Raw genomic sequence first — 24,676 nt, forward strand, 5'->3', positions numbered from 1 at the left:
GTTGATAGGAGATAATTGTTACTAAAATGATGAATCATGCTCCTTTTCTCAGAGTAAGTAAATTCATTTTAAATCTATTATCAGCTTCAATCAGAGTGATTATTTTCCTAGAGTTAACAGTACCAAACTCCCTGTTATTGGTATGGTGACATAGAGCAGTTTTGGCTAGATGCTAAGGAAGTACTCACTTGAAATATTCATTGCCAAACATCCCTTATGAGATCTATACCAACTCTGTGTGTCACTCTGTTTGTTTACTGGGCTCTATTATGCATCCATGTCATTATAAAATGCAGATAGGGATATAAAGCACGTAGGGTGGGGGATAAACTTATGGGTCTTCAGAACACCATTATGAACAAAGTTAATAGGACGATTACTAAAATAAAGTGAAGTGGGCAAGGAGGTAAATAGCATGTCTCTTTATCAGGTGAGAAGGCTCTGTTTCATGTATTCAATAAATTGAGTCACTACCATGTTCCTCTAGTCTCTAGGATATAGTAATGAATAAAGCAACCTTCCCTGTTTTCATGGAGCTTACATCTGAGATAGGCAATGAAAAGAAAAATACATAGTATGTGATGGTCATTAGTATTATGCGGGAAATAAAAAAAAAAGAGAAGGCAGATGGGGAGTATTGAAGCTGGTACAGGGTGAGCTTCTGATGGGGCCTCGCTGAGACAGTGGCATTTTGAATGAAGTCTCCAAGGAAGTTGGAGAGTGCACTGTGGGAAGAGTTTTCTATCCAGGAGAAGATTTTTCCAGACAAAATTCAAAAGTTTTGAAGCGAAAACATGCTGGTATGTTTAAGGACTCTCAGAAGATTATAGTCAGCTATTTTGAATAGCTTAGGCTATTAGCATTTTCAAAATTCTAGGATTCTACAAAAAGCTTGTAAGGAAATCTATATAATGGAAAACTTTTTTCATCTCATCTTATTTGGGGTGGTGGATTTTTTGCTGGGTCCTTTACAATAGTCAGATTTCAGATGAGGGGTCAAAATACGGATTGAAAATGTGGTAATTTGATTCATTAAGCAATTAAATCACGTACCACCTAATCTTTTAAATAGATCATTAATAGGAGTGATGTTCAAGCAACATGATCTGGTCAAAGACAAACTTCTGAAAAGAAAGTGTCCAACGAGAAAAAAGGTAGGGGTGTTAGCAATTATTATAAGCTCTGATGTTGCCGCAACAATGCTTGAGTAATTGCCGAAAGCATTTAATTTCGTAGTTCCCGCAGCAGGGCAGCCTGCAATGCCCACGTGCGTGAGAACCACTCGGTCGATGACTCAAAGAGCGAAGCAGACCTCGGGGGCAGGCGCCGCCAGTGCAGCCTCCGCGGGAGCAGCCTCCGCTGCGCCGGCCACGCGAGCGGCGCGTGGTGAGAACTGTTCCTTCATCAGTGGCTGAAGTAGAATGCTCTGGTCCCTGAGGTTTTTCGTGTTCAGTTTTTAAAGTCATCGTGTACGTCTTTGAGGAGGCGAGGAGGAAACGGGAGATTCCAGGTCCCGAAGACAGGTTCAGTGCCCCACCATCCAGTTAGCACACAGTGGGCGCTCAAGCGGTGGAGTACGTGCATCGGTGGGCAGCGCCACAAAGTGAAGATTAATGGCCCCAGTAAATTACAGCCCATTTGTTTGGTGGAATACAGTGTACCGTTTAAGAACGATCCTGTGAAAGACACTTCATGACATGGTTCAGGATATATTAAGTGGGCAAAGAAAACAGGTCAAATTCTGAACAGTGTGATCACAATTCTAAAATATGTATGTGAATATGTGAACATAGGAAAAAACTGAAAAAGCATACCCTGAAGTGTCAGCAGTGATGATTTCTGAATAATGTCATCTTGAGTGATTTTTATTTGTTTATTTTTTGAGGAAGATTAGCCCTGAGCTAACATCTGCTGCTAATCCTCTTCTTTCTTGCTGAGGAAGAGTGGCTCAGAGCTAACATCCGTGCCCATCTTCCTCTGCTTTATATGTGGGACACCCGCCACAGCATGGTTTTGACAAGCAGTGGGTAGGTCCTCACCGGGATCTGAATGCCTGGGCTGCCAAAGCAGCAGTGTGAACTTACCTGCTGCGCAGCGGGGCCTGCCCCTCTGGGGTGATTTTTTTTTTGCATTGTTTTTATGCTTTTCTTTTCCTGATTTTCTATAATAAATATGCATTTGATAGAGGCAAAAGGTAAAATACATTAGCACCTTTTGTTTTGAAAACAGATATCCTATACTTGGCAGGAAGTTATATCTGTTTTTATCGTTTTTAAATAGGATATTTTAAAATGACTTTTAATCATAAAATCCTATAAGGCATAGATTCGTATTGTTGCCTTTTTGTCTTTCCCAAATTACCTAGGACGTTTTTATTTTTTTGAGGAGGATTGGCCTTGAGATAACATCTGTGCCCATCTTCCTCTAGTTTATATGTGGGACACCTGCCACAGCATGGCTTGATAAGCAGTGCAGAGGTCCATGCCCAGGATCTGAACCAGCAAACCCTGGGCCACCGAAGTGGAGTGTATGAACTCAGCTGCTATGCCACTGGACCGGCTCCTTACCTAGTACTTTTAATGCAGAATTTTCTATCTAGTCAAAATGGATCTGTTATGTCATTTTTATTTTAGATAATGAAACAGAAAGAAAAGTACCCAATCAAGGAAGGCGTGCCGAAAAGATCGAAGAAGAACCAGGCAAGGTAGAGTGTAAGTATCTGTTTATGTCTAGACATTTGGAAAATCTCATTGCGATTTTCATGAAGCTGAAATTAAGCTTACAGAACTGCTTCAAGAGGGTAACCTCCACGTGTGTGAAAACCTCTTGAAGCACAAGGAAGCATCAAGAGGGTTTACTGTTAGGGTTTATGAGGTGTCTCATCTTCAAAACCTTATAGGTAGAGAATGTGTAGTTTGGTTAACAGAAGAGAGAAAATAAAAACACAGCTGACGGAAACCTTTATGTGAGCATCGGCTAGGAGACGGGTGCAGTGGGTGAAATGCGTTGACTCTGGATTCAGCTAGGCCTGAGTTTGCCTATTGTCTCACTTCCAATTGGCTATATAATCTTGGGGAAGTTATGAGTTTGTTCTCCCAGCTGTAACATGTAATATCTACATAGAGTAGTTTCAAGAATTAAATCACCTGACGTTTCTGACAGCATCTAGCGTAGTGCCTGGTAGAGTCTTCAAAAAGAGCCACCATTTCAAGGACCCAGTCCCTTAATTTATAATCCATGCTACAATTCCTTAGCCTTAAAAAAAAAAAAAAAGTTATGCCAAAGCGTAAGAAACCTGGCTAGATTCTTACCAAAAATCAGACATCGATCCTCCAAGGAAGGCAGTACAGGGTGATCTTCACAGGCGAGCAGCTGGACCTCACACTCCTCCCTCAAGGTTGGTTTTCTCCTTAAGGATTATCACTAGTGTCTACCTTTGCAGCCACACAGGCCTCAGGGACAGTGTTACCCTTAAACTCTCGTCCGAGTAGAAATACTCTGCTTTCAATTCATATCTCATTAAAACTCAGAGACGTAGAAACCTCTAAAAATTCTGTTGAAATGGGTGGGTTAAATTGGCAAAGGTGGTCGAAAGGTACAAACTCCCAGTTATAAAATAAGTAAGTAGAGAATGTAATGTACTGCATGGTGACTACAGTTAATAATGTTGTATATTTGAAAGTTGCTAAGAGTAGATCTTAAAAGTTCTCATCACAAGAAAACAAAATTCGTAACTGTGCATGGTGATGGATGTTAACTAAACTTACTGGGGTGATCACTGCACAATATACAAATATTGAATCATTATGTTGTATACCTGAAACTAATGTAATGTTGTATGCCAATTATATTGCAGTAAAAAAATACCAAATAACAAATTGACTTGAAAAAGAAAATACGCTTCACATTTTATATGGTTAATCTTACTGTGTCACATTGAAAAATGGTTTTGCTCATATGATGAAGTTATTTATAATAATCCAAAGTTATTAAAAAAAGGATTTTGTCCTTGACAATAGTAGTAATCCAATAAACATTGGATTTCTGATTCTCAAACCTTTGTAATTATCAACATAATTTAAGTAAAAAGATATGTATTTGTTAGGTGAGTGAATTTTTCCACCTTAGTTTTCACATATTTTAATTTTTGGTAATACCTAAAACCTATTATATAGTTTTTTTAATATGGATTGGTTCTCCCTCTTTCTGGACCATAGCAATGGTTTATGTAGCTGGTCTTCTGACTCCATGTAAACATTTAATTGTATTTGTTTTTGTTTCTTAAATTATGTACATGGGACATATCTCTTAACTTTCACATTTTCGGGCCTAAAACATTGGGGGAATATATCCCCAGAAGAGAGACTCTCACTCTGTTCTGTTTATTCACATCCAGGTCGTTTCTTTTAAAGTTGATAGTGAAGTAAATACTTTGGAATCACAAATCAGTGTGACAAACGGAAGGGATACAGATGGAGTCTTATCAAAAGTGGAAACGTTACGTAAGACAAATCCTGCAAAAATGAAAGGGAGGCCATCCTTCGCACCAGTAGATTTTCTGTTTCGGCCGCCAGATGGTCTGAAGAGTTGTGACGTAACACCTAGGACTCCAACAAGTACCGCTACTTTGACAGCCAGTTACAGCTGCATCTCTTTAAAAACAGAAGTGTAAGAATGAGATGTTATTAATGAATTCCTTGCTGAGATGCATGACGAATGCCTTTCTTAGATTTGGCCTGTGCTTTTTAAGTCATTTAGTTAGTAAACTATGTTCATTATAAATCATGAAAATTTGACCTTTCCAAAAAATTTTTCAGAAGGCTACAATAATGTATTTGACAGGTTTGATATTTTCTGTGCATTATTATTTTCATGATTCAATTTGGGTTTTTTTTGCTTTTAAGAAGTGACTTAATTGTAACACTTAGAAATAAATTTTTAGAAAGAAGAAATTGCTATACTGTAGTTCAGACATGGTTTGGATTTTTTTGTTTGTCTTTTTTTTACTGAGTATTACTTTATAAAAGCTATCTCAAAAGACAAAATGATTAACCTGTAAAGTGGGGAGAAAAAATCAGTTTGAATCTTTAAAAGAAATGGCAAGGTTGCTTTCCAAAGGCCGGCTGGCGGCAGATTGACTGGGAACTGCTCTGCGGCATCTGAGACTCCTAAGTGTGTATGTCCAGTTGAGAGGTCTTCGCATCTGTGGATCTCATCGCAGGGAGCAGAGACGGGCCTTCCCACTGGAGGTGTTTACGGTTTTCCCCTCCAGATTAGACAAGTTTTAAAAAACAAACATATTTCTATTTTATCCCATGTTTTTAAAAAACAACATAATTTTGAAATCCTTCAATGAGATATATGGGGTTCATGTTTCATGAAGTGTATTTTTGCTCTTGTTTAGTGATGAGGCTCCAGAAGTAACAAAAGAAATGTTGGCACGCAAAAGTAAAACTTCAGTACATTAAGATTCCGATGAATTACGACGTCCTTTGAGTTCTCTGACAGTTGAGAGCACAGGTATGGTATTTTCATGAATTTTTTACTTGTTTCTCTGGGTTATGATTTATCAGAGATCATTTCGAGCCCTTTTCACCATATGTCTCACCATGTAGCTCAGGGTGTGATCTCAGGGTCAGAAGAAACGGAAAAGCATGGGGAGGGCTATCTGGAGACAGAGCTGGAATGAGGACTACAGACTGAGAGGGGGACCGAAATGTAAATTTGAAGAGATGAAGAACGTTGAGCGACACTGTAAAAGGAGATCTGATGAATGAAATCATTGAAGCAGAAATAAAATTTTATTTAAATTTTAAATTTATTTAAAAATTTCAATTTCAATGTTGAAAAAATTGAAGGATTTAAGGAATTTGTCTTGTGGGGGATGTCATAGGAGTTGCTGCTTTGAAATGTATATGTAATGTTTTCTTTAATCTATAGATCGTGTCTTAAATAAAAATGAAACTACTACTGAAAATTTACATTGCTTTCCAATAAAAGAAGTCCCAACACTTGAAATAGATGAGGATCAGACATCTCAGCAGCGACATGTGCTGCATTTCAGGTCTGTGCATTTGTTCCCAGTGTAAGCATTTTGTATTAATGTCTAGACATTTAAAACCAAAATTAAACTATTTGAACCTTAATATAATACGTAGATGAATTAGGAGGAAACTGACATTGAGTGATTTTTATTTATCTTTTAAATTAAATTTTTTTCAATGGCTAGTACATTCTTGTGGTTCCTAACTTAAAAGATAAAAAGAGGTACAAGTGAGAAACCCTTTTTCCAACTGTGCTCCCAACCCTACAGTTCGAACCTTCCACAGAGGCAAGTGTTACTCATTTCTTGTGAATTTTTCCAGAGATACATAATGCATATGTAGATAAACATTTTTTAAATGTAAGCAGAAGTATACTATTCTCTTTTCATTTAATGTTAAATGGAGGAGATATTCCATTTTAGTACCTTAAGAACTTTCTCATGCTGTTTTTTTGTGTGTTTTAATGGCCGCATAGTATCCAATTGTATGGATACACCACGATTTACTTAGTAGGCCCCTATTCTGGTTGTTTCCATTGAGTTCAGTCTGGTAGTATTACTGTCAAGCCTGCAAAGAACAAGCTTGGATGCTTTTCAATCCTCTCCTGTGCAAATAAATAAAGACCTCAATTTACATTCCCTCAGCAAAATATGGGAGTTCCTATTTTATCATACCTTTTCTTTTTCTCAAATAAAGAAACTAAGTTAATGTTTATTTTGTAAAAGAAGGATAGAGGGAGATGATTGGAGGCTCCTTGGCCCACTAAATCATGAAATAGGATTATGTTTCTCCAACTATGAAGACTGAAAATTAGAGTTCCTGTTTGGGAACCTAAATGCCATGTCACCTAAATGCCTTGGTCACAGATCAGAGGACTGCATCTGGAGAAAGGCCCCAACACTCCACATCACACAGGAAATGATGACATACTATGTCCTTTAGTGCATGTAGCAAGAAAATTCTCACACCTTTTCCAATGCAGTCCTAACCACTTCTTTGGTCTTTGACAATCAAATAGAGGAGAAATATTACCTTCCTATAGTTTTAATACTCATTTGTTCTATCCTGAATGAGTATATTTCAGAGCCACTTCAGTTGTTTGTAGAACATAAGGTTTTATGATTGTAAGGGATTTTAAAGATGAGCTAGTCCACTGTGTTGTTGGACTGAGACATTGAGATAATAAACAATTTACCCAACTAAATAATGTCGGATCTAAGCCAAGTCTCCTCTCTCATTAATTAAGTTCTCATTAGATATAAACAGCTAAATTTTTCTTCTAAGAAAAAAACTATCCTCAGTTTCTCCTGCTAAGATGCTTTTTATAAAGAGACAGATTCAATTTATCTTGGGCCGGGGTTTCTCGCCTGGCACTACTGACACTCAGATTGGATAATTGTTGTTGTGGGGCCGTCCTCTGCATCGCAGGATGTTGTGTAACATCCCAGACCAGTAGCACTCCTCTGGTTTGTGACAAAGGTGCTCTAGACACTGCCAGATGTCCCCTGGGGGGCAAAATTGACCCGTGTTGAGAACTACTGCGCTTGGACAAGCAAAACCTACTGATTAGAATCTGTGAGGCCCTAACACTGTAATTCCAGACTTACAGGGTTTAGCTTCAACTTACTCTGGGGAGTTGGGTTGGTCTTAGTTCCATGGGCAATACCAGAACCAAAGACAGAACTCAGGCATGTCTGGTTCTTTCTGTTTCATCTGTGATAAATAAGAACAGAAAGAACTAGAAATATTAGCTTGGAGAGTGGCTCTTGGCGTTAACCATCCACATAAGTTTTAGGTGTAGAAAGATGGACATATATAGGATATCAACTTGTATTTATGGATTTTAATATATCACAGTTCATAAAATAAGCATCAGCTCTGGAAAATTACTATTGTACAAGTGTCATATTGCTAATACTTAGATATTAGTTTGAGAAACATTTGTAAAACTGAAACATATGTCATAATTTTAGAAAGATTCTCCAATATGAAAGAGAGGAATTAATACTGACCGACTGCCTTGAGTGGGAAAGGAAGCTTGAAGCATATATTCCAAATAAAGGGGAGGGAACATTTATGTTTTTTGTCTTAGCTTTGTTTATTTTATTTTATTTATGTATGTATTTAGGAAGATCGGCCCTGAGCTAACATCTGTTGCCAGTCTTCCTCCTTTTTTTCCCTCTCCCCAAAGCCCCGACATATAGCTGTATATACTAGTTGTAGGTCATTCTAGTTCTTCTGTGTGGGATGCCACCACAGCATGGCCTGATGAGCGGTGTGTAGGTCCGTGTCCAGGATCTGAACCAGCGAACCCTGGGCCGCTCAAGGTGAGTGCATGGACCCAACCACTTGGCCACCAGGCTGGCTCCGCATTGTTTATTTTAATATGTTTACATTTACCTGAAACAAAAATCTAGTGTTGCTGAACTTTATAGTTTTGTTATTCAAAATAGCAAGAATTTTCATATCTCAACATATGTTCACTAGTATCTCTGTGCTAAAATGGTAGATGACTTATAAGGTGTAAGTAATTAGAATGTTAGCCATCATTCCTGGGAGTTAAACGTTTGCCTATTTTATTATTAGATTTTTTTTTATGACTTTTTGAGTGACATCTATATGTAGTATTGTTTAATTATGCAAAATATTTTCTGAATGAAAATGACCTAAATAAATATGGAACAAATTTTCTGATATTTCCTTAATCTTATTTGGAGAAGCTTTTTAGAAAAAATCACTTGTGTGCCGTGTGAAGTCCTTAGATGCTGATGTACAGTGAGCTGTTTGAGGTTGAATTCTTGTAAAATACAAGGTGAGCAGAATGCTGTTTACTATGTAGCAACATATATGAGAATGAATATGGCTACGTTTTAGTGGGAACAGCAGCAGACAGTTAATGCTCAGTATTTGTATGACAAAGTTTTGTAGTCGATGTTTTTTTGTTTTGCTTTAAGGTAAGAGTTTGATTCTGGAAGCCCCAGGATATTTGGGGTGAGGTCGTCCTATCAGCTGGCTGACTTGCGATCAAGGTCCTGTTTTGTTCTCTCGCTTTTGAAAATCTCATCTTTCCCTTAGCAGAAGATCTCATTCCCCTCGCAGCTGGTCAAAAAAGGCTCCTTAAGGCAGAAATATTCAAACAGTTTGAAGAACTGGTGGACAACTTGGAATACAAACAAAGCGAAAAGGATACCACCTGTGCAGACCTGGATGGATTCTGGGACATGGCCAGCTTTCAGGTTTGTGGTCAGGATTTGGAATGGATTAACTTTCGAGTAGCATGTTTTTGGAAGTGAGGCAACAGTAGTAAAATGGGAGTAGTAGAGGCTGCTTAGGTATCTGTAGTATTAAATGAGATATTAGTCCCTTTACAAACTGTAAAGCACTGTCTAAATTTTATGGCTGCTGTCCCCTCCTCCCACATACTGTCAGGATAATTTCTATCAGGGTTGGAAATTGAGATTCTATTCAGCTGTTGCCTAGTCTGTGATTATTCCACATGTGAGAAAATGAGGACGAGTCTTCAGTAGCTGGGTCCATCCAGCAGTTATTGTCCCTGCTGTGTGCCAGGCATTGGACGAGGAGCTGACAAATAAGGCACATTCTCTACCCCAGAGGAGTTTATAGTTTTATCAGAGTCAGACATAGCACGTCATTCCAATCTGGTGTAAAAAGTGCTGATAGAGGCAGTTACTAGGAAGATCAGTGAAGGTTGGGAGGAGATGACACTTTCTGGCTTTTTGAGCTTATTTTAGAAATAAGCATATAAAATACTATTTCAAGAACCAGTGGCCAAGAACTGTGAGACATTTGCAGACAGCCTGAAACCTGGAAGAAGGGGCCGCAGCAGCACAGGAAGGAAGCTGTCTGGATGAGGCCGTGGGCTGATCCAGGAGAAGGAACTTTAAAAGCAAGTGTTAATATGCTCAAAGAGACCAGGCATTTTTTCTGCCAAATAAGAACAGCTATGAAAAAAAGAACATTCAGAGAACGACAACAAGAGCTCTTTGAAGTTAAAAACTATAAGAGCAGAAATGTAAGATTCACTAGAAAGATGGAATATGAAGCTGAGATCTCCCATAAATTAGAGCAAAAAGAGAGAGAAAATAGGAGAGACTAGATAAGAATATTAAGGGGACCAGTCTAGGAAGTATAATATCCAAATAATAGGAATTCCAGAAAAAGAGAACAGAAAAAATAGCGGAGAGGAAATGATCAATGAAATAGTTTGACATTTTTCGAGAAGTGGAGGACCTGAATTCCAGATTGAAGGAGCCCATTGAGTGCCTAGCACTGTGAGTCAGAGTAGACGCACACCAATGCACAATGAAATATAATTGTACAACTCTTGGGATGAGGAGAGACATCTAGAAACTTCCAGAGAGCAAAACAAGTTTCATCCAAAGGGTCAAAAATCAGAATAGCCCTAGATTTCTCAACATCGACATCGAAAGCTGGGAGAACAATGGCCTCAAACTTCTCAGGGCAAAGAGCACTCAGCCTGGCGTTGTATACCCAGCCAGTCACGCTTGAGGGTGGAAAGGCATGCTTCAGACACACACAGTCTGAAACTTTACCTCCCATGCACCCTTTCTCAGGAAATTGAAAACGGCCCTCACAAAAATGAGGGAGTAAGCCAAGAAAGGGGAAGGAGCTGGGACAGATCCCCAAAAAGTCTAAGGGAATTGTGGCTGAGGTGAGTAAAGAGGGTGGGCAGCGGGCTTAGGAAGCAGCCGTTCAGTTCAGACTGGAGCAGGAGGCTGGGGCTCGGCAAGATGCTGTCTCTGAGGCTGAACGGAATAGAATACCCGATTGGTTCGCTTTTCTAGTTGTATTAAGAGGGGATTTATACACACTGTGCCGAGTTTAGAGGCAAATTGATGATAGATACATTAAAAAACTAAGCAAACAAAAAGCAAAGCAATGATGAAGTCTAGAGAAAAATGTGAAGAAACACAATATCCTGGTAATTATATGGCCCAGAAGTGAATAGTGTTTATGGAGTCAGAATAATGTCAGCATTACTTTATGACCAGTTGACATAATAATGAGTTGGTTCACTAGCATCCTTCAATGGTGACCAAATAATTTTGTCTTTCTTAGTATCATAATTATTTTATGGATTTAAAAGTATTTGTGTTGGCATCGTTTACAGTCATTATCCTTAGTGATGCTCATTTCCCAGCTTTGGCCAGTGGGAGCCTCTTCAAATTGGCCCCTGGGGCTTTTATTTATTTTGAAGAGCTGTACTGAGAATAAATAATCTACGTATTATAAAATGTGCCCATTCTAAGTGTAAAAGTCAATGATGTTTAGTAAATTTACAGAGTTGTGCAACCATCGCTGCAATCCAAACTTAGAACATTTTCATCACCACAGAAAGATGCCTCTTGCCTGTTTTCAGTCAGTTCCCACTGCCACTCCCAGTCCCAAGCAACCACGAGTCTCCTTACTGTCTCTGTAGATTTGCCTTTTCTGAACGTTTCATTCTCAGTAGAATCACCCAATATGCGGTCTTTTGTATGTGGCTTCTTTCCCTCGGCGTGGTGTCTCTGTGGTTCCTCCGTGTTGCAGGGCGTGCCTGTACTTTGTTCCTTTCATGGCTGAGTAGCAGTTCATGGAGACATCACTCTTTATTCTCCAGTTGATGGACATATAGGCTGTTTCCACTATTTCACAATTACGAATAATCTATGAATATTCACTTACAAATCTTCATATGGGCATGTTTTCTTTCGCTTGGGAAGATATGGCTGGATCATGTAGTAGATTTGTGTTTAACTTTTTAAGAAACTGCCAAACTGCTTTCCAAAGTGATTGCACCCTTTCATGTGCCCAACAGGGGTGTGTGAGAGCTCCTGTTGCTCCACATCCTCACCAGTGCTTGCTCCTGTCTCTCTCAGTAGAGCCATCCTGTGGGGTTTGAACTGTCTTATTGTAGATTTGATTCATGTTTCCCTAACGAGTAATGATGATCAGCATCTTTTCATGTGCTTATTAGACATTCATATGTCTTCTTCGGTGAAATATCTATTCAAATCTTTTTGCCCATTTTTAATTGGGTTTGTCTTTTTATTATCGAGTTGTAAGTGTTCTTTGTATATTCTGGATACAAGTCCTTTATCAGAAATATTTGCAAATATTTCCTCCCAGTGTGTGGCTTGTTGTTTAGTTTTCTTAGTGGTATCTTTTGAAATGCAGATGTTTTTAATTTTGATGAAGTTCAGTTTATCAATTTTTTTTAATGTTGTGATTTTGGCATTATTTCCAAGAACTCTTTTTGCCTAAACATAGGTCACAAAGATTTTATCTTATATTTTCTTCTGAAAGTTTTATCTCTTTCACTTAGGTCTGTGCCCATTTGGAATTCATTTTTTTAAAAAATTAAGTTGTGATCAATTAATTTTGCTAGGAAAGGTTTGCCCTGAGCAAACCTGTTGCCAGTCTTCCTCTCTTTTTTTTTCTCCTCCCCAAAGCCCCGGTACATAATTGTATATTCTAGTTGTAAGACCTACTAGTTCTTCTGTGTGAGCTGCCACCACAGCATGGCTACTACTAGGCAAGTGGTGTGGTTCCACACCTGGGAACCGAACCTGAGCTGCCAAAGCAGAGCATACCGAACTTTGACCAGGGCTGGCTCTGGAGTTCATTTTTGTGTATGGTGTAGGAAAGAGGCCAAATTCATGTTTTTTCTTGCAGATATCCACTTTTCCCAGTACTGTTTGTTGAAAAAAACTATCCTTTCCTCATTGAATTGCATTGGCACTTTTGTTAAAAATCAATTAGTCATAAGTGTAATCCTGAGTCTTTTTGACATTTAACTTTTTAGAGAGAGGGAGATTGAGAGTACCTATTTGTATAAATGCATAGTACGGAGACTCAAAGCATATTTACCCAACTGTTGACAGTGGTTACCACTTGGAGGAGATTGGAAATACCAGAAGGATGGGGATCATATATTCCCATCCTCCTAGTATGTATATTATTTGAATCCTTTAAAATGAGATTGTGTCAGGGTAAGCCTAGTGGTATAGTGGTTAAATTTGGCACACTCCACTTCATTGGCCCAGGGTTTGCGGGTTCTGATTCCAGGCATGGACCTACACCATTCATCAAGCCATGCTGTGGCGGTGACCCACATACAAAATAGAGGAAGATTGGGACAGATGTTAGCTCAGGGCTAGGCTTCCTCAAGCAAAAAAGAAGAGGATTGGTAACACATGTTAGGTCAGAGCCGATCTTCCTCACCAAAAAAATAAAAATAAAATGAGATTGCATCAAGAGAAAGAGAAGGCAAGCTACAGACTGGGGGAAAATTCTGCAAAAGACCTATCTGATAAAGGACTGTTTTCTAAAATATACAAAGAACTCTTAAAACTCAACAATGATGAAACAAACAACCTGATTAAAAAAATGGGCAAAAGGGGGCTGGCCCAGTGGCCAAGTGGTTAAGTTTGCGCACTCCACTGCAGGCATCCCAGTGTTTCGTTGGTTCGAGTCCTGGGCGTGGACATGGAACTGCTCATCAAACCATGCTGAGGCGGCATCCCACACACCCCTACTAGAAGGACCCACAACGAAGAATATGCAACTATGTACCAGGGGACTTTGGGGAGAAAAAGGAAAAAAATAAAATCTTTAAAAAAAAATGGGCAAAAGACCTGAACAGACACTTGATCAAAGAAGACAGATGAATGGCAAGTAAGTGTATGAAAAGATAAGATGCTCAACATCATATGCCCTTAGAGAATTGCCAGTTAAAAGTACGATGAGACACCAGTACACACTTATTAGAGTGGCAAAGATCCAAACCGCTGACAGCACCGGATGCTGGTGAGGATGTGGAGCAACAGGAGTGCTCATTCATCGCTGATGGGGGTGCAAAATGGAGCAGCCACTTTGGAAGACAGTTTGGCAGTTTCTTACAAAACTAAACAGAGTCTTACCATATGATGCTGCAGTCACGCTCCTTGGTGTTTACCCAAATGAGCTGAAAACCTGTGTCCACACAAACATGTGCACACAAAAGTTTATAGCGGCTTTGTTCATAATTGCCAAGACTTGGAAGCAACGAATATGCTCCTCAGTAGGAGAAGGGATAAATAAACTGTAAAAAACAACAACAAGAACAACAAAAGGGAGAGAGATTGTGTTCACACTGTATAATTTAGGATATCTCTCCTACCATTTTAGTCATCAAAATAATTTAGGAGAGTTATTCACATATGACATCCTTTATGTAGATTTTTGAGGTTTATAACATAAAATAACAATGAGCAATTTTACCATAAGAAGTGATTTGAATACTAAATTGAAAATGACAGTCTAAATTTATGTCACCAGTCCCAGTCGTCAATTTTTGGGAAACTTTTGTTCATTAGTTTGTGAATTTAATATGGTTAGCATTAATCTGATAAACTTGTGCTTTATTAACAGATACAGGATCTGCGCCACAAATTCAACAGTCTCACCATACTTGAGGAGTGTGGATGGGAGAAAGCCTGCAGTACGAGCAAAGATGTGTTTCAGGTAAATTTGTGGATTTCTAATATAGACTCTTTTACTTTAATGAATTTAAGCTTTAGAAACATTTAGCTTCAGGTTTTTCATCATTTCACAAAACGTGTCATCTATTACTTACAATGTCCTGATTGTCTTCAAAGAGTGAGGAAAGGTCAACACAAAATTCAGGATGTTCATTTCTTGGGTGGGGATGTGGAGGCTGAGATTGGATTTGGTCCCCCTGAGAGCTTCTGAGTTGCTAAGCAGTGGTATGTACCAGTGTGTTTTATTCTTTAGATTGTACCTAACCATTGTTTTGTAGTAATAATAACAGTAGTAAATAATTTATATAATGCTTAGTATGTGCCAACTATGCTTCCCAGGCCCTCACACACATTGACTCAGTTAATCCTCACAACAGTCCTGTGAGGTGGGTGCCGTTATCCTCGGGTGGGGAATCTGAGGCCAGGAAGACTCGAGCACATGCTCAGGGTGGAGCTGGGTTTCTCACTCCAGAACCCATGTTCTTAACCCACAGGCTATGCCATCTCTGCTTTCTATACTCTTGTGCATGATGTATTTCAAAATGAAGGAACTTTTTAAGGAGAAAAGAGGAACAATGACTCTTAGACTCTCTCTCTTCTTCCCAAATTTTATCATGGAAAAGTTCCTATTTTCTCTGTAAAATTGGCTTTGTTGACATGATAGATTCCATTCTTATCTATTTGTAGTAATTTTTTTCCTAAAATATTTTAACTCCAAGCTTTTGGTTCAGATTGCTACTTCTCAAGCCACCTTGGAGCCCTGTCACTTTTTCTTTTAGATTTTAGAAAAACACCTCTGGTTGTAAAATCAGGTTTCTAAACTGGTACTTTATTATGCTGTGTAATCTAAATAAAAACTCTGTTTTGAATTCTGTCTTAGGAGTTTAAGATGTTAGAGTATTAAAGGATTATTGTAGGATTCTTTTACTAATGAAGTCTCCTTATTTTACTAATGAAGTAATGTCTTAGTAAGACATTGGTAATGTCTTACTAATGACAAAGGCCCTGAGGACAGTGACGAGATTGATTGAATGAATTTCAAGTCTATTAAGCAGGAAGGATGCTGGGACATTTGGACCTCCTGTGGGCATTTTTTATCCGGTGCTTAGTCCTGGGAACATAACACCACCAGCGACGCAGACAATGGCTGTGTCAAGATAGCATTATATCAGAGCCTTGTAATTCTGCCCCTTACCACCAGTGTTTCTCTCCTACTTTATTTTTTTTTTTTTTTGGATTTAGTTGATTTTATTTACAGCTTGTTTTTTTACATTTCAGAGCATTACACAATTTCATTTTCTCATTTTCTGACCTGCAAACAGATACCTTAAATGAAAATATTTTTTAAAAATTATCAAATTAGGTACATCCAAAATGCAACAATTACACATATGACAATTAATTCATAAAGTGTAATTTACTAGGACGTATCCTAGGAATTTAGGAACAGCCAGTCAGGAAATCTGACCAAATTCAGCAATCGACTATTTACATATCCAAAGACAAAGCTATCTAAACTCCCAACCCAGAAGTTTGAAAGTTTTTGTTAAATAACCATTGGACGGAAGAGAGAGAGTGATGATTCAAACCTAGCCAGCTGTGACAGACTCAGTCTCAAATACTGGGCTAGGTACCCAGTCTGCAACAGAATAATAGCAAGCATCTCAGTTTTTCAGACACCTATGCGCCATTCTTGCACCATTATGCACATAGAAAGGCTAAGTGTTCGTTAATTAAAAAGCAAGTAGTCATTAAATATCCACACTATTCCCCCTAGCTCACCAGCCTTACTGCAATCCGAATATGCAACCTGTGTCACATAGTGACAGGCTATATCATATATATATATGTGTATATACACACACACATATGTACGTGTCCGCATATATATACACACATACACACAGTACTAGGTACAAATGGCAATTAACAGTCCCTGCAAAAGATTCATTTTCAGTTGAGGCTATGGCTCCTCTGCCTTGGGATGGTTTTAGACGTCAAAACTCAAAAATACTGCTAAACTCTCACTTCCTTAAGACAAAATTTGATTGCTTCTTCAGTTTAAGCTTCTCAGTCTAAAAATGGCTATAAGGTAAGTATAAAAAAAAGCAGCCAGCTGAGTGCAATTTCTCTCTCCAATTTGGCCAGGCTATTTCATAGAAGTTACTCCTAACTAAATTAGGAGATCTGTGGTGCCTTCCAATGGTTCTTGCCTACCTTCCTGTCCATGTTCACGTTTCAAACGGTGTCAACAGAGCCCGCACTTCAGGGGTCAGCTGCTTGGCAGCCTTAGCTGCCTCTGTGATAGCCTTGCGATACAGGCTCTTTCTCTTCTTATTAAAGCATGACTGGTAGTTTTCTAAAAAGGGGGAGAGTTGCGAAAGAGCAAGGAAAGATGTTGTTGGAGACCCAAACCATGAAATACGGGCCTCCTGTCGAACTAAAAGGCCGTTATCTTTCCAGCTCACAGTTATAGTAAGAATACGGGCTGGCCACCAAGGGAAGCCATATATCTTGGCCCAAACAATGTCCCCTACACATATGATCCTGCCATCTGGTGTGACGCATTTAGAGACGTTTTTGGAAAAGACTTTCATTTTCAAGGAATTACTGAGCTTTTTCTCTTCCTTTGAAGAGGAGGAAGTGGAGGAGGTGGAAGGTGCATGCATACTGCCTGGAGGAAAATCAAAGCTTTCAGAAGAACTACACTCAGAGTTGGAGGATTTCAGCTCATCCGTGCTATCAATGCTACACACTGACGCACCGGAAGAGTCAGATTTCTTTTGATTTAGGGTCATGTAAACAGAGATATTGCTTTTGCTGCCCTCTTTGCCCAGTGTCTGTGGTTCCTCCTACTCACCAGGCACAAGCACTTCGTTTGTGTCCTGAACCGCACAGCTGGCCTCTTCAGGGCCGTCTGAGGGGCTCTGATTTTCTGAAGGGGCCTCACCTGCTGAGCGGGTAGAGGTGCAGCGAGCCTGGGGCTTGGGTGCCATCTTGCCACTCTGCATTTTCTCAAGTCCTGTCTTCAGAGAGGAGTCATTTTCTTCATTCCTGTACCTTTGTAAATTTAAACGAACCCGAGGTGGAAGGGAACCTGAGCTAGGCTTCTGATAGCGGCGTGTGAAAGGGACTTTTGAATGTGCATTTTTGGACGTAGAGGTTTCACTTTGCTTCTTTTGTGCCTTTTCTTTGGCAATTTTCAACACTTCTCGAGCTTTTGCATGATCCATGTTCTTACTCTGGAGCACTTTTCTGGTACTTAACTGAGCTTCTGATGTGTTGGCCTGAGCAGAAGCTTTGACTACTCTGCCTCTGCTGTGAGCAATATTTGAAACCTGAACCACAGCGTTTCTTTTCTGGCTTTCATTTTGGTTTTTCCCATCCACTTTATGGTCAGTTTTCAGTGTTTTGTTCACAGTAGTTACGCTTTCATTTCTCCGTTTTTTATCTTCGTATTTAGAAGAGTCACTTGCACTACTGCCTTTTCTAATTTCCTTTTTTTCAGCAACAACACTGTTTTTACATTTGTCACACAGGACTTGCCGGGGCCGTAGTTTAATAGCATTCATTATTGAAGTAGGTTCTTCCCTGTTTGGGTCTTTCGTTTGGGTCGCTTAATTTTCCACGGAGGTGGCTGAGGTATTGATTGGTTATATGTGTCCCTGATAAACAAAGGGGGAGGATAAGGTGCTCCTTCGTGGAAGAGAGGAGGTGGTTTGGAAGTCCACAGGCTTTCAGCCAAGCTCGGCTGGGGAGGCGGGACAGGACGGGGATCCCCAGGAACAGCACCATTCGCTTCACGCTGGACTTCTGTCCCTTCTTGGAATGTGTTACTTTGAAGCTGCATAGCTTCGGGTTTATCCTTCTATTCCCTTTTGGGAAATACTGTCACAAGGGTCCCACGGGGCCCAAACCATCGGAGTGTGTGCTGTTGCAGGAAACAGAATGGAGAGCCGTGAAAGGGAGTCTCTGCACTTCCTATCTTTTGGACAGATCCGTGAGGACCCCGGAGAAGAGCTTCTCCCCGAGGCGGAACGACACGACGAGCGCGTCCTCAATGACGGGGTGCAGCGTGACCCGCACCTCTGAGCGGGGATGAGTTGCGACAGCGCGGAGTCCCGCCCGCCGGCGGCACGAGCGCGGGGCTGCGGGCTGGGGCCGCGGCGGCTCCGGGCGCTCCTCGGGGGCCGGGGGCTCTCGGGCGGCGGGCAGGGGAAGGCGAGGGTCGGCCCTTCCTGAGCGCGGCTGCCGCGGCTCCAGCACCCGGCGGGCGGGCGGCTTCTCCTCGGCCTCCAGCCCCGGCCCCGCCGCCTCCGGGCTGCGGGCGAGCTCCCCCGGCGGCGGCGGCGGCTCGGCCTGAGGAGAGGACTGCTGGCCGTCGGCCTCGCCGTCAGGCACCGAGGCTTCAGTGGCCGTGACCGGGAGGGGGTCCGTGACGGCCTCGCTGCGGGGACGGGCTCCATCTCCGGCTCAGCCTCCCCGGGGGACGCTGCAGGCGCTGCCGCCATTTCTTCCTGGCTTCTCCCTCCTCCTGGTCCTCTCCTACTTTACTTTATAGGCCACTGTTAAGATTACTGAACAGGTAAAATCAAACTAATCTTTTATCTGTACTTTGAAACCATTCCCTCAGACCTCTTATTCATTGACCTCTCCTCCCATCAGTTAGCCTCGTTCTCTAGTTTCCATCAGTTTTTAGACATGTTGAGGGGTCTTGTCTTTGTTTACATTAAATGACAACAGCCTAGACTAACTCCTTGAGGGCAGGAACTTTGTCCTTTACCTTTGACCCCCAGCACGTTTAGCACATACTAGGAACTTGATAAGTATAAGACGGATGTGTGAAATATTTCAGGTATGCTTTATTTATTTTTCTTATAAGGTGGTAACGAGTTGCTTTAGTAAATGTCATAATTTCTCTTTGTAGGACAAATTTGTTTCAGGTATAGCGAGTGAACCAAAACAGGATGGTGCTGGGATCCCAGACGGGGGTCGCCTCGCTGCTGTGAAGAAGGCAGTGAGAGAGAGGATGCAGCCGGGAGAGCGTGCTGAGGCCGTGGGCTCTGCGGTGCCGAAGGAAGTTGATCATATAATGTTTGACGCTGGATCTTTTAGAATCGAAAGTCCCGTTAAATCGTTCTCAGGTTAGTTTTTCTGCTGAGACTGCTTAAGAAAAGTATTTGGGTTGGATGGGAGCTTGTACAGCAGGTGAAAAAATTTTCACAGGAAGTGATATAAGCTGTCTGTGATTTCTGGAAAATAGATGACATCCTCACCCCCAAACACTTGCAGATTTCATTTGATGGATGGGATTAGATTACTTGAAGTGACAAATCTCCTGAAGTTGCTTTTCTGTGTTTGCTAAGTGACTTCACTTCTGTTATTAGCCCCTAACCCCATGGTCCTGGGAGAAAGGTCACAGGTCCCAAGAGGGAAGGGAGATGATGAGGAGTGAGGTGATTTCCTTCAGGTTGGTGCCAGGCTGGATGAGAATTTCAGATGCAAAGGAAGCTTAGGCACCAAACCATCACACTTCTCTGGCTGTGCTTAAAAAATGATGCTTATGGAAGTTGGGTTTGGTTTTATTTTCATTTGTATCAAAACTTTTGCCCAGAACTTTTGAAACAGTAAATGTGCTAATTTCAAAATATTCCAAGGAAATCAGCTGAGGTAGACCCCGGTTGTGGTAGACCTATTAAAAATCAACAACAGGGGCTGGGCCTTCCTGGTGGCATAGTGGCTGGGCTTCTGCACTATGCTTCGGTGGCCCAGGGTTTGCAGGTTTGAAACCTGGGCACGGACCTACACACTGTTCATCAAGCCATGCTGCAGTGGTATCCCATATACAAAATGGAGGAAGATTGCCACAGATGTTGGCTCAGCGGCCATCTTCCTCACCAAAAAAAGAAAAAAAAAAAAAATCAACAGCAGATACTAATCCATGTTGGATATAAGTAGCATTTTACATTAGACCAAACTATTTGGGATCCTTCATTGTTTGTGAAGACTCAGAATTAGAGAAATTCCCTAAAGTTTTATTAGTTCTCCTCCTTTTCAACACACATCGTCAAACCTTTCTTCCAAATGACCAATTTTTCTTCCCTAATGCCTACTCCTACCTACTTTGTTGTGATTGTCATGCATTAGGAAAGGGCTCTTGCGTTTCTGTTATAATATAGCGTGTGATAGTTCTGCCTCCTCTCTTCTGCTGCTCTGTGGTGCTCTTCTGGCTGGTGCCTAACGCAAAATAAACATCACCTTGGCTGGACATTTCATGTTCCCCAGCTGGGTTCTTCATTGAGATTCTTTTGGGCACCTTTAATGTTACAAGAATGAGATTTGCTTGGAGAAGTCCCTTTTTATGCTGAAATAAAGGATGAGAATTTTGAAAAACTGTTATAGCATAAGATGACCTATATTTTTGTCTTAGCATTTGATATATGGAACTTCTCATATCTTTCAAAGCTTTGTCCATTTCTAATAACCCTTGACTGTGAGAATATTTAAAAAGTTAAAAATTTTTTTTCAGCAGTATTTGATAATAAAAATCTCATGACTGAATGCCATCTTCTTGATTCAGTAAGTTTTCCAACTTAATCTGAAAAGTTCTTTTATATTCTAGACTTGTTTTATAAAATGAATATTACTCAGTTTTTAATTGAAATGCAGTTTAAAATTTACATCTTATTTTTTTACTCTGAAATCCATTTGTTATTCATTTTTATCAAAATGGGAACAAAATTTCGTGTTTACATACTTTAAAATATAGTTTGTTTTAGTATTAAGCTCTGAAGGTGTATTTCCTTATGTGACTCATGTGTCAAATGTGCTGTGACAAGTCGGTTGAGTACATGAATATCGAACATGTGGCCCGGGTTATGCAGGTGTTTCTAAGTGATGCAGGAAAGTGTAAGGCAAGGTTTCCACCCATCTGAAGCATGTGCTTGGGGACACGATGTCTAGCCTAGCTTCAGGTGTCACTGGCTGTTTTCGTTTTAATTTGCTTAGATTACTCTAATTATGTTCCATTTTATTTGGAAGCCCCCAGCCTTTACTTTTGGTGACCTCTTGCCTCTAACTCCAGCTCCAGCATCAGCCCTCTGGGCAGCCTTCCCGTGGACGCTCTCGTCTCTCCCGTGTTGCCTCATGTCCAGGCACAGCTGCACACGTTTAATCTCTTATGAGGAGAGGGATATGAATGTGTTATGTTCCTAAAGCATGCTGTAACTTCAGGGCTCCATTTCCCTGATCCACCCTGGGCCTGTCTCAGGCAGAGCGTCTGCCTCGTGTTCAGGGCCACTGGCACGGGCACGATGCAGCAGTGCTCTCTTGCCCACTGAGTGTTTGCTGCCCTGGCTTTCTGCCCTTCCACGTGGTTGTAGTTCAGCGATCTGGGGTAGACCTGTGCCAGGTCATTTTAATGTGTAGCCCGGCTGAAACTCTGGTGTACAGCCTTACCTTGAAATTTTCCAGGGCAATTGCTAAAATGGCTCAGGGAATGGCCTTGGTTTGTTGATCTTTGATTTCAGAATGTAAACAATTCATTATGGCAAGTGTGGGATCAAACAGCAGCAGCTGTTGTTAACCTCATGAAGCCTGGCCAATGCTTGGCTTCCTGAAGCCACCAGTTCCTTCAGGACCTCTGTTATCTTGGCTTTCATTGGCTCTCAAAGATGCCTTCTTGGTTTTCAGGCTTCTGGGTGGCCTGGTGTCTCCGGGGCAGAAAGAAGTGTGTTACTGTGACCCACACTCTGGTCCTTCTTGGTTCCAGCTACCTTTAATCGCAGGCTGAGACCAGAGGGTCAGGCATTTCGGCATAAGGCCCATTTATAGAAACTTGACTTCATCTTGTTCCTAGAGCTGAACTCAGAATGGTAGGTTCTGATAATATATGATCTTATAAGTAAATCTGGAAGCTAATGAATCACAATATTCTGTTTTTCATATATTAGTAATATGATTACAAGTACTTCACAGTTATCTATACATTATCTTGCTGATAAATCTTAGTACCTTATAATTTACTCTCCTTGTGAATTCTTTTCTACTTCTGTATATATTAGAATTTTGATTTTTTGATATATTTTTTGTTGGTCCCCCCTGTCCATTTCACACCCAAATTATGACTTGCTCCATGGCATCATTTGAGCCTGAACTGGGGCTTGAGGGGGAACAGAGGAAAGGATCCCACAGGATCCGACTAGTAAAAGGCATATTAAGTGCGGCTCTATGGGTTAGGATTTGTGGACTCTACATAAGTGGCTTAAGATGTGGCCTCAGTTTTATTCATTCTGCATGTGCTGCTGAGTCTATTTACATGTTAGTCACCCTTTCAATGAAAAAAGCTATAGTTTTGACATTATATCTGCTAGAAAGTAGCATAATCATTATGTTAATAATTTTATTAGGTACAAAAATGTTATGTTATTAATTAATCCACTATTAACTTGCAATGTTGCAGACTAAGTTGGTGAAACTTGAATGTTACTTTAGTGACTTCTCTGACTTTGTTCTCTAGCCACGCCCGGGGTGCAGTGATCCCTTCACGCAGGTGGAGAAGTGACAGGACCACGCCAGGCACGCTTCCTTTGGTGGGGGCTTAAGTGCCTTTTCACCTCGAATGCCTCCTAATGTAAATCAACCAGAAGAACTGTGAATTAGTAAAAGCAAAACATTTTTGTCATAATCTCCATGCTGCAGTGTATTCTTCGAATACTGAAAAGTTAAAGAATATGGATTCATGTTCATGTATATATTGTTATGTAACATCTTAATTGTTAATATTTACTATCATGTGTTTTAGATATGACACTGTTTTTCAGGGGAAGTGGGGATATTTTTTACTTTATGCAGAATAAAAAATGCACTGTGCCTAGCCTCTCTTGTTTAAAATGTTTTAAGCTTAGGGCCGGCCCCATGGCCGAGGGGTTAAGTTCGTGCACTACTCTGCGGTGGCCCAGGGTTTCACTCGTTTGGACATGGCACCGCTCATCAAGCCACGCTGAGGTGGTGTCCCATGTGCCACAACTAGAAGGACCACAACTAAAAATATACAACTATGTAACAGGGGGATTTGGGGAGAAAGAGCAAAAGAAGAAAAAAACATTGGCAACTGAGATAACTGTTGACAATCTTTAAAAAAAAAAAACAAAACTTTAAGCTAAGTATATTCACAGCTTATGAACATTCTTCAGTTTAATCAAAATATGTTAAACTTTGACAGGAATATTTACATCCTTTCATACGCTATTCTTAGTTTGAACTCTTAAATTTGCTGGTGTTGAGCAGCTTTGCAGGCTGCATTTCCCAGGTGTACTGCGTTTCTTTAGATGAGCTATCTGGATTCTGAACTCAGTTTACATGCTGCTGTTTCAAATGGTCAAATTATTAGAGGTGCCCATTAAAGTTTTGCCTTTTTCCTTTGACATAACTGACAACCTTTGAAGGAAATGCCTTCTTCCCCTGAAGAGAATTATATCAATCACGATGGGTTTGAAATGTTCTTTTATAAGACTCACCTATGAGATTGTAGAAGGCAGGACCGTCAGAATAACGGAGCACCAAGAAGACTCGGAGTAGCTGAAGCTTGTGATCAGACCTGGGTCCAGTTGTTTGTGTCAGCAAATGGGCTGAGGGTTGGAGGTGTTGACCAAACAAGCAGGAACTTGATGGATAACCCCTCAAGATTAGGGGTTTGCAAACAAGAAAAGAAAACGCATCCACTTCTGTTGTCAAAGGAAAGTGTGTTCGGCTTGTGGGGGAGACGGTGTTTATTATCAAGTCCATGTGAGCAGTTGGGAGGCTGTGTGAGGAATGTTCCCAGAATGCCTAGTCTTACCCGAGATTAAGGTAGCTTTTAATCATTAAGTTTGTCAATGAATAATTCAAGCAAGACGTGCAGAACAAAGAAATATATATAGAAGTTAGGGTTTACTAAGGGTGCAGAGCCAGGAACATGTAAAAGAGGTGAGTACAAAGTAACAATATGCAACATAAGATAATATTTGCCCTCGAGGATAAAGTAGATGAGAGTAAGACAGAGTCTGTAAGCAAGGTTTTTCTCTGTGGTAGGTTTAATAAGATCTACTA

At 40.5% G+C, this 24,676-nt stretch overlaps 1 protein-coding gene and 1 pseudogene across 8 annotated transcripts; one reads left to right on the plus strand and one right to left on the minus strand.

The window, feature by feature from the left end:
• Positions 1-23,738, plus strand: LOC138922832 (disks large-associated protein 5-like). 8 transcript variants are annotated; one of them, XM_070259189.1, is made up of 10 exons: positions 1-1,386; positions 2,634-2,711; positions 4,397-4,668; positions 5,405-5,520; positions 5,941-6,064; positions 9,123-9,280; positions 14,478-14,570; positions 19,515-19,731; positions 21,120-21,166; positions 22,280-22,455. In XM_070259189.1, the coding sequence occupies exons 5-10, from the start codon at positions 6,022-6,024 to the stop codon at positions 22,328-22,330; spliced, it is 609 nt and encodes a 202-aa protein (XP_070115290.1). In that variant the 5' UTR covers positions 1-1,386; positions 2,634-2,711; positions 4,397-4,668; positions 5,405-5,520; positions 5,941-6,021; the 3' UTR covers positions 22,331-22,455. The 8 variants fall into 8 exon arrangements, 7 of the variants coding, with proteins under 7 accessions (XP_070115290.1, XP_070115292.1, XP_070115291.1 ...); XR_011435958.1 differs by lacking the exon at positions 21,120-21,166 and adding an exon at positions 23,106-23,738 and having other exon boundaries at positions 3-1,386; positions 22,280-22,461; XM_070259191.1 differs by lacking the exon at positions 22,280-22,455 and adding an exon at positions 23,106-23,738 and having other exon boundaries at positions 5-1,386.
• Positions 14,189-19,519, minus strand: LOC138922833 (PWWP domain-containing protein 2A-like; annotated as a pseudogene).
• Positions 23,739-24,676: the final 938 nt, after the last annotated feature.

Source organism: Equus caballus, unplaced genomic scaffold (genome assembly GCF_041296265.1).
Source record: "Equus caballus isolate H_3958 breed thoroughbred unplaced genomic scaffold, TB-T2T haplotype1-0000016, whole genome shotgun sequence".
Lineage (NCBI taxonomy): Eukaryota > Metazoa > Chordata > Mammalia > Perissodactyla > Equidae > Equus > Equus caballus.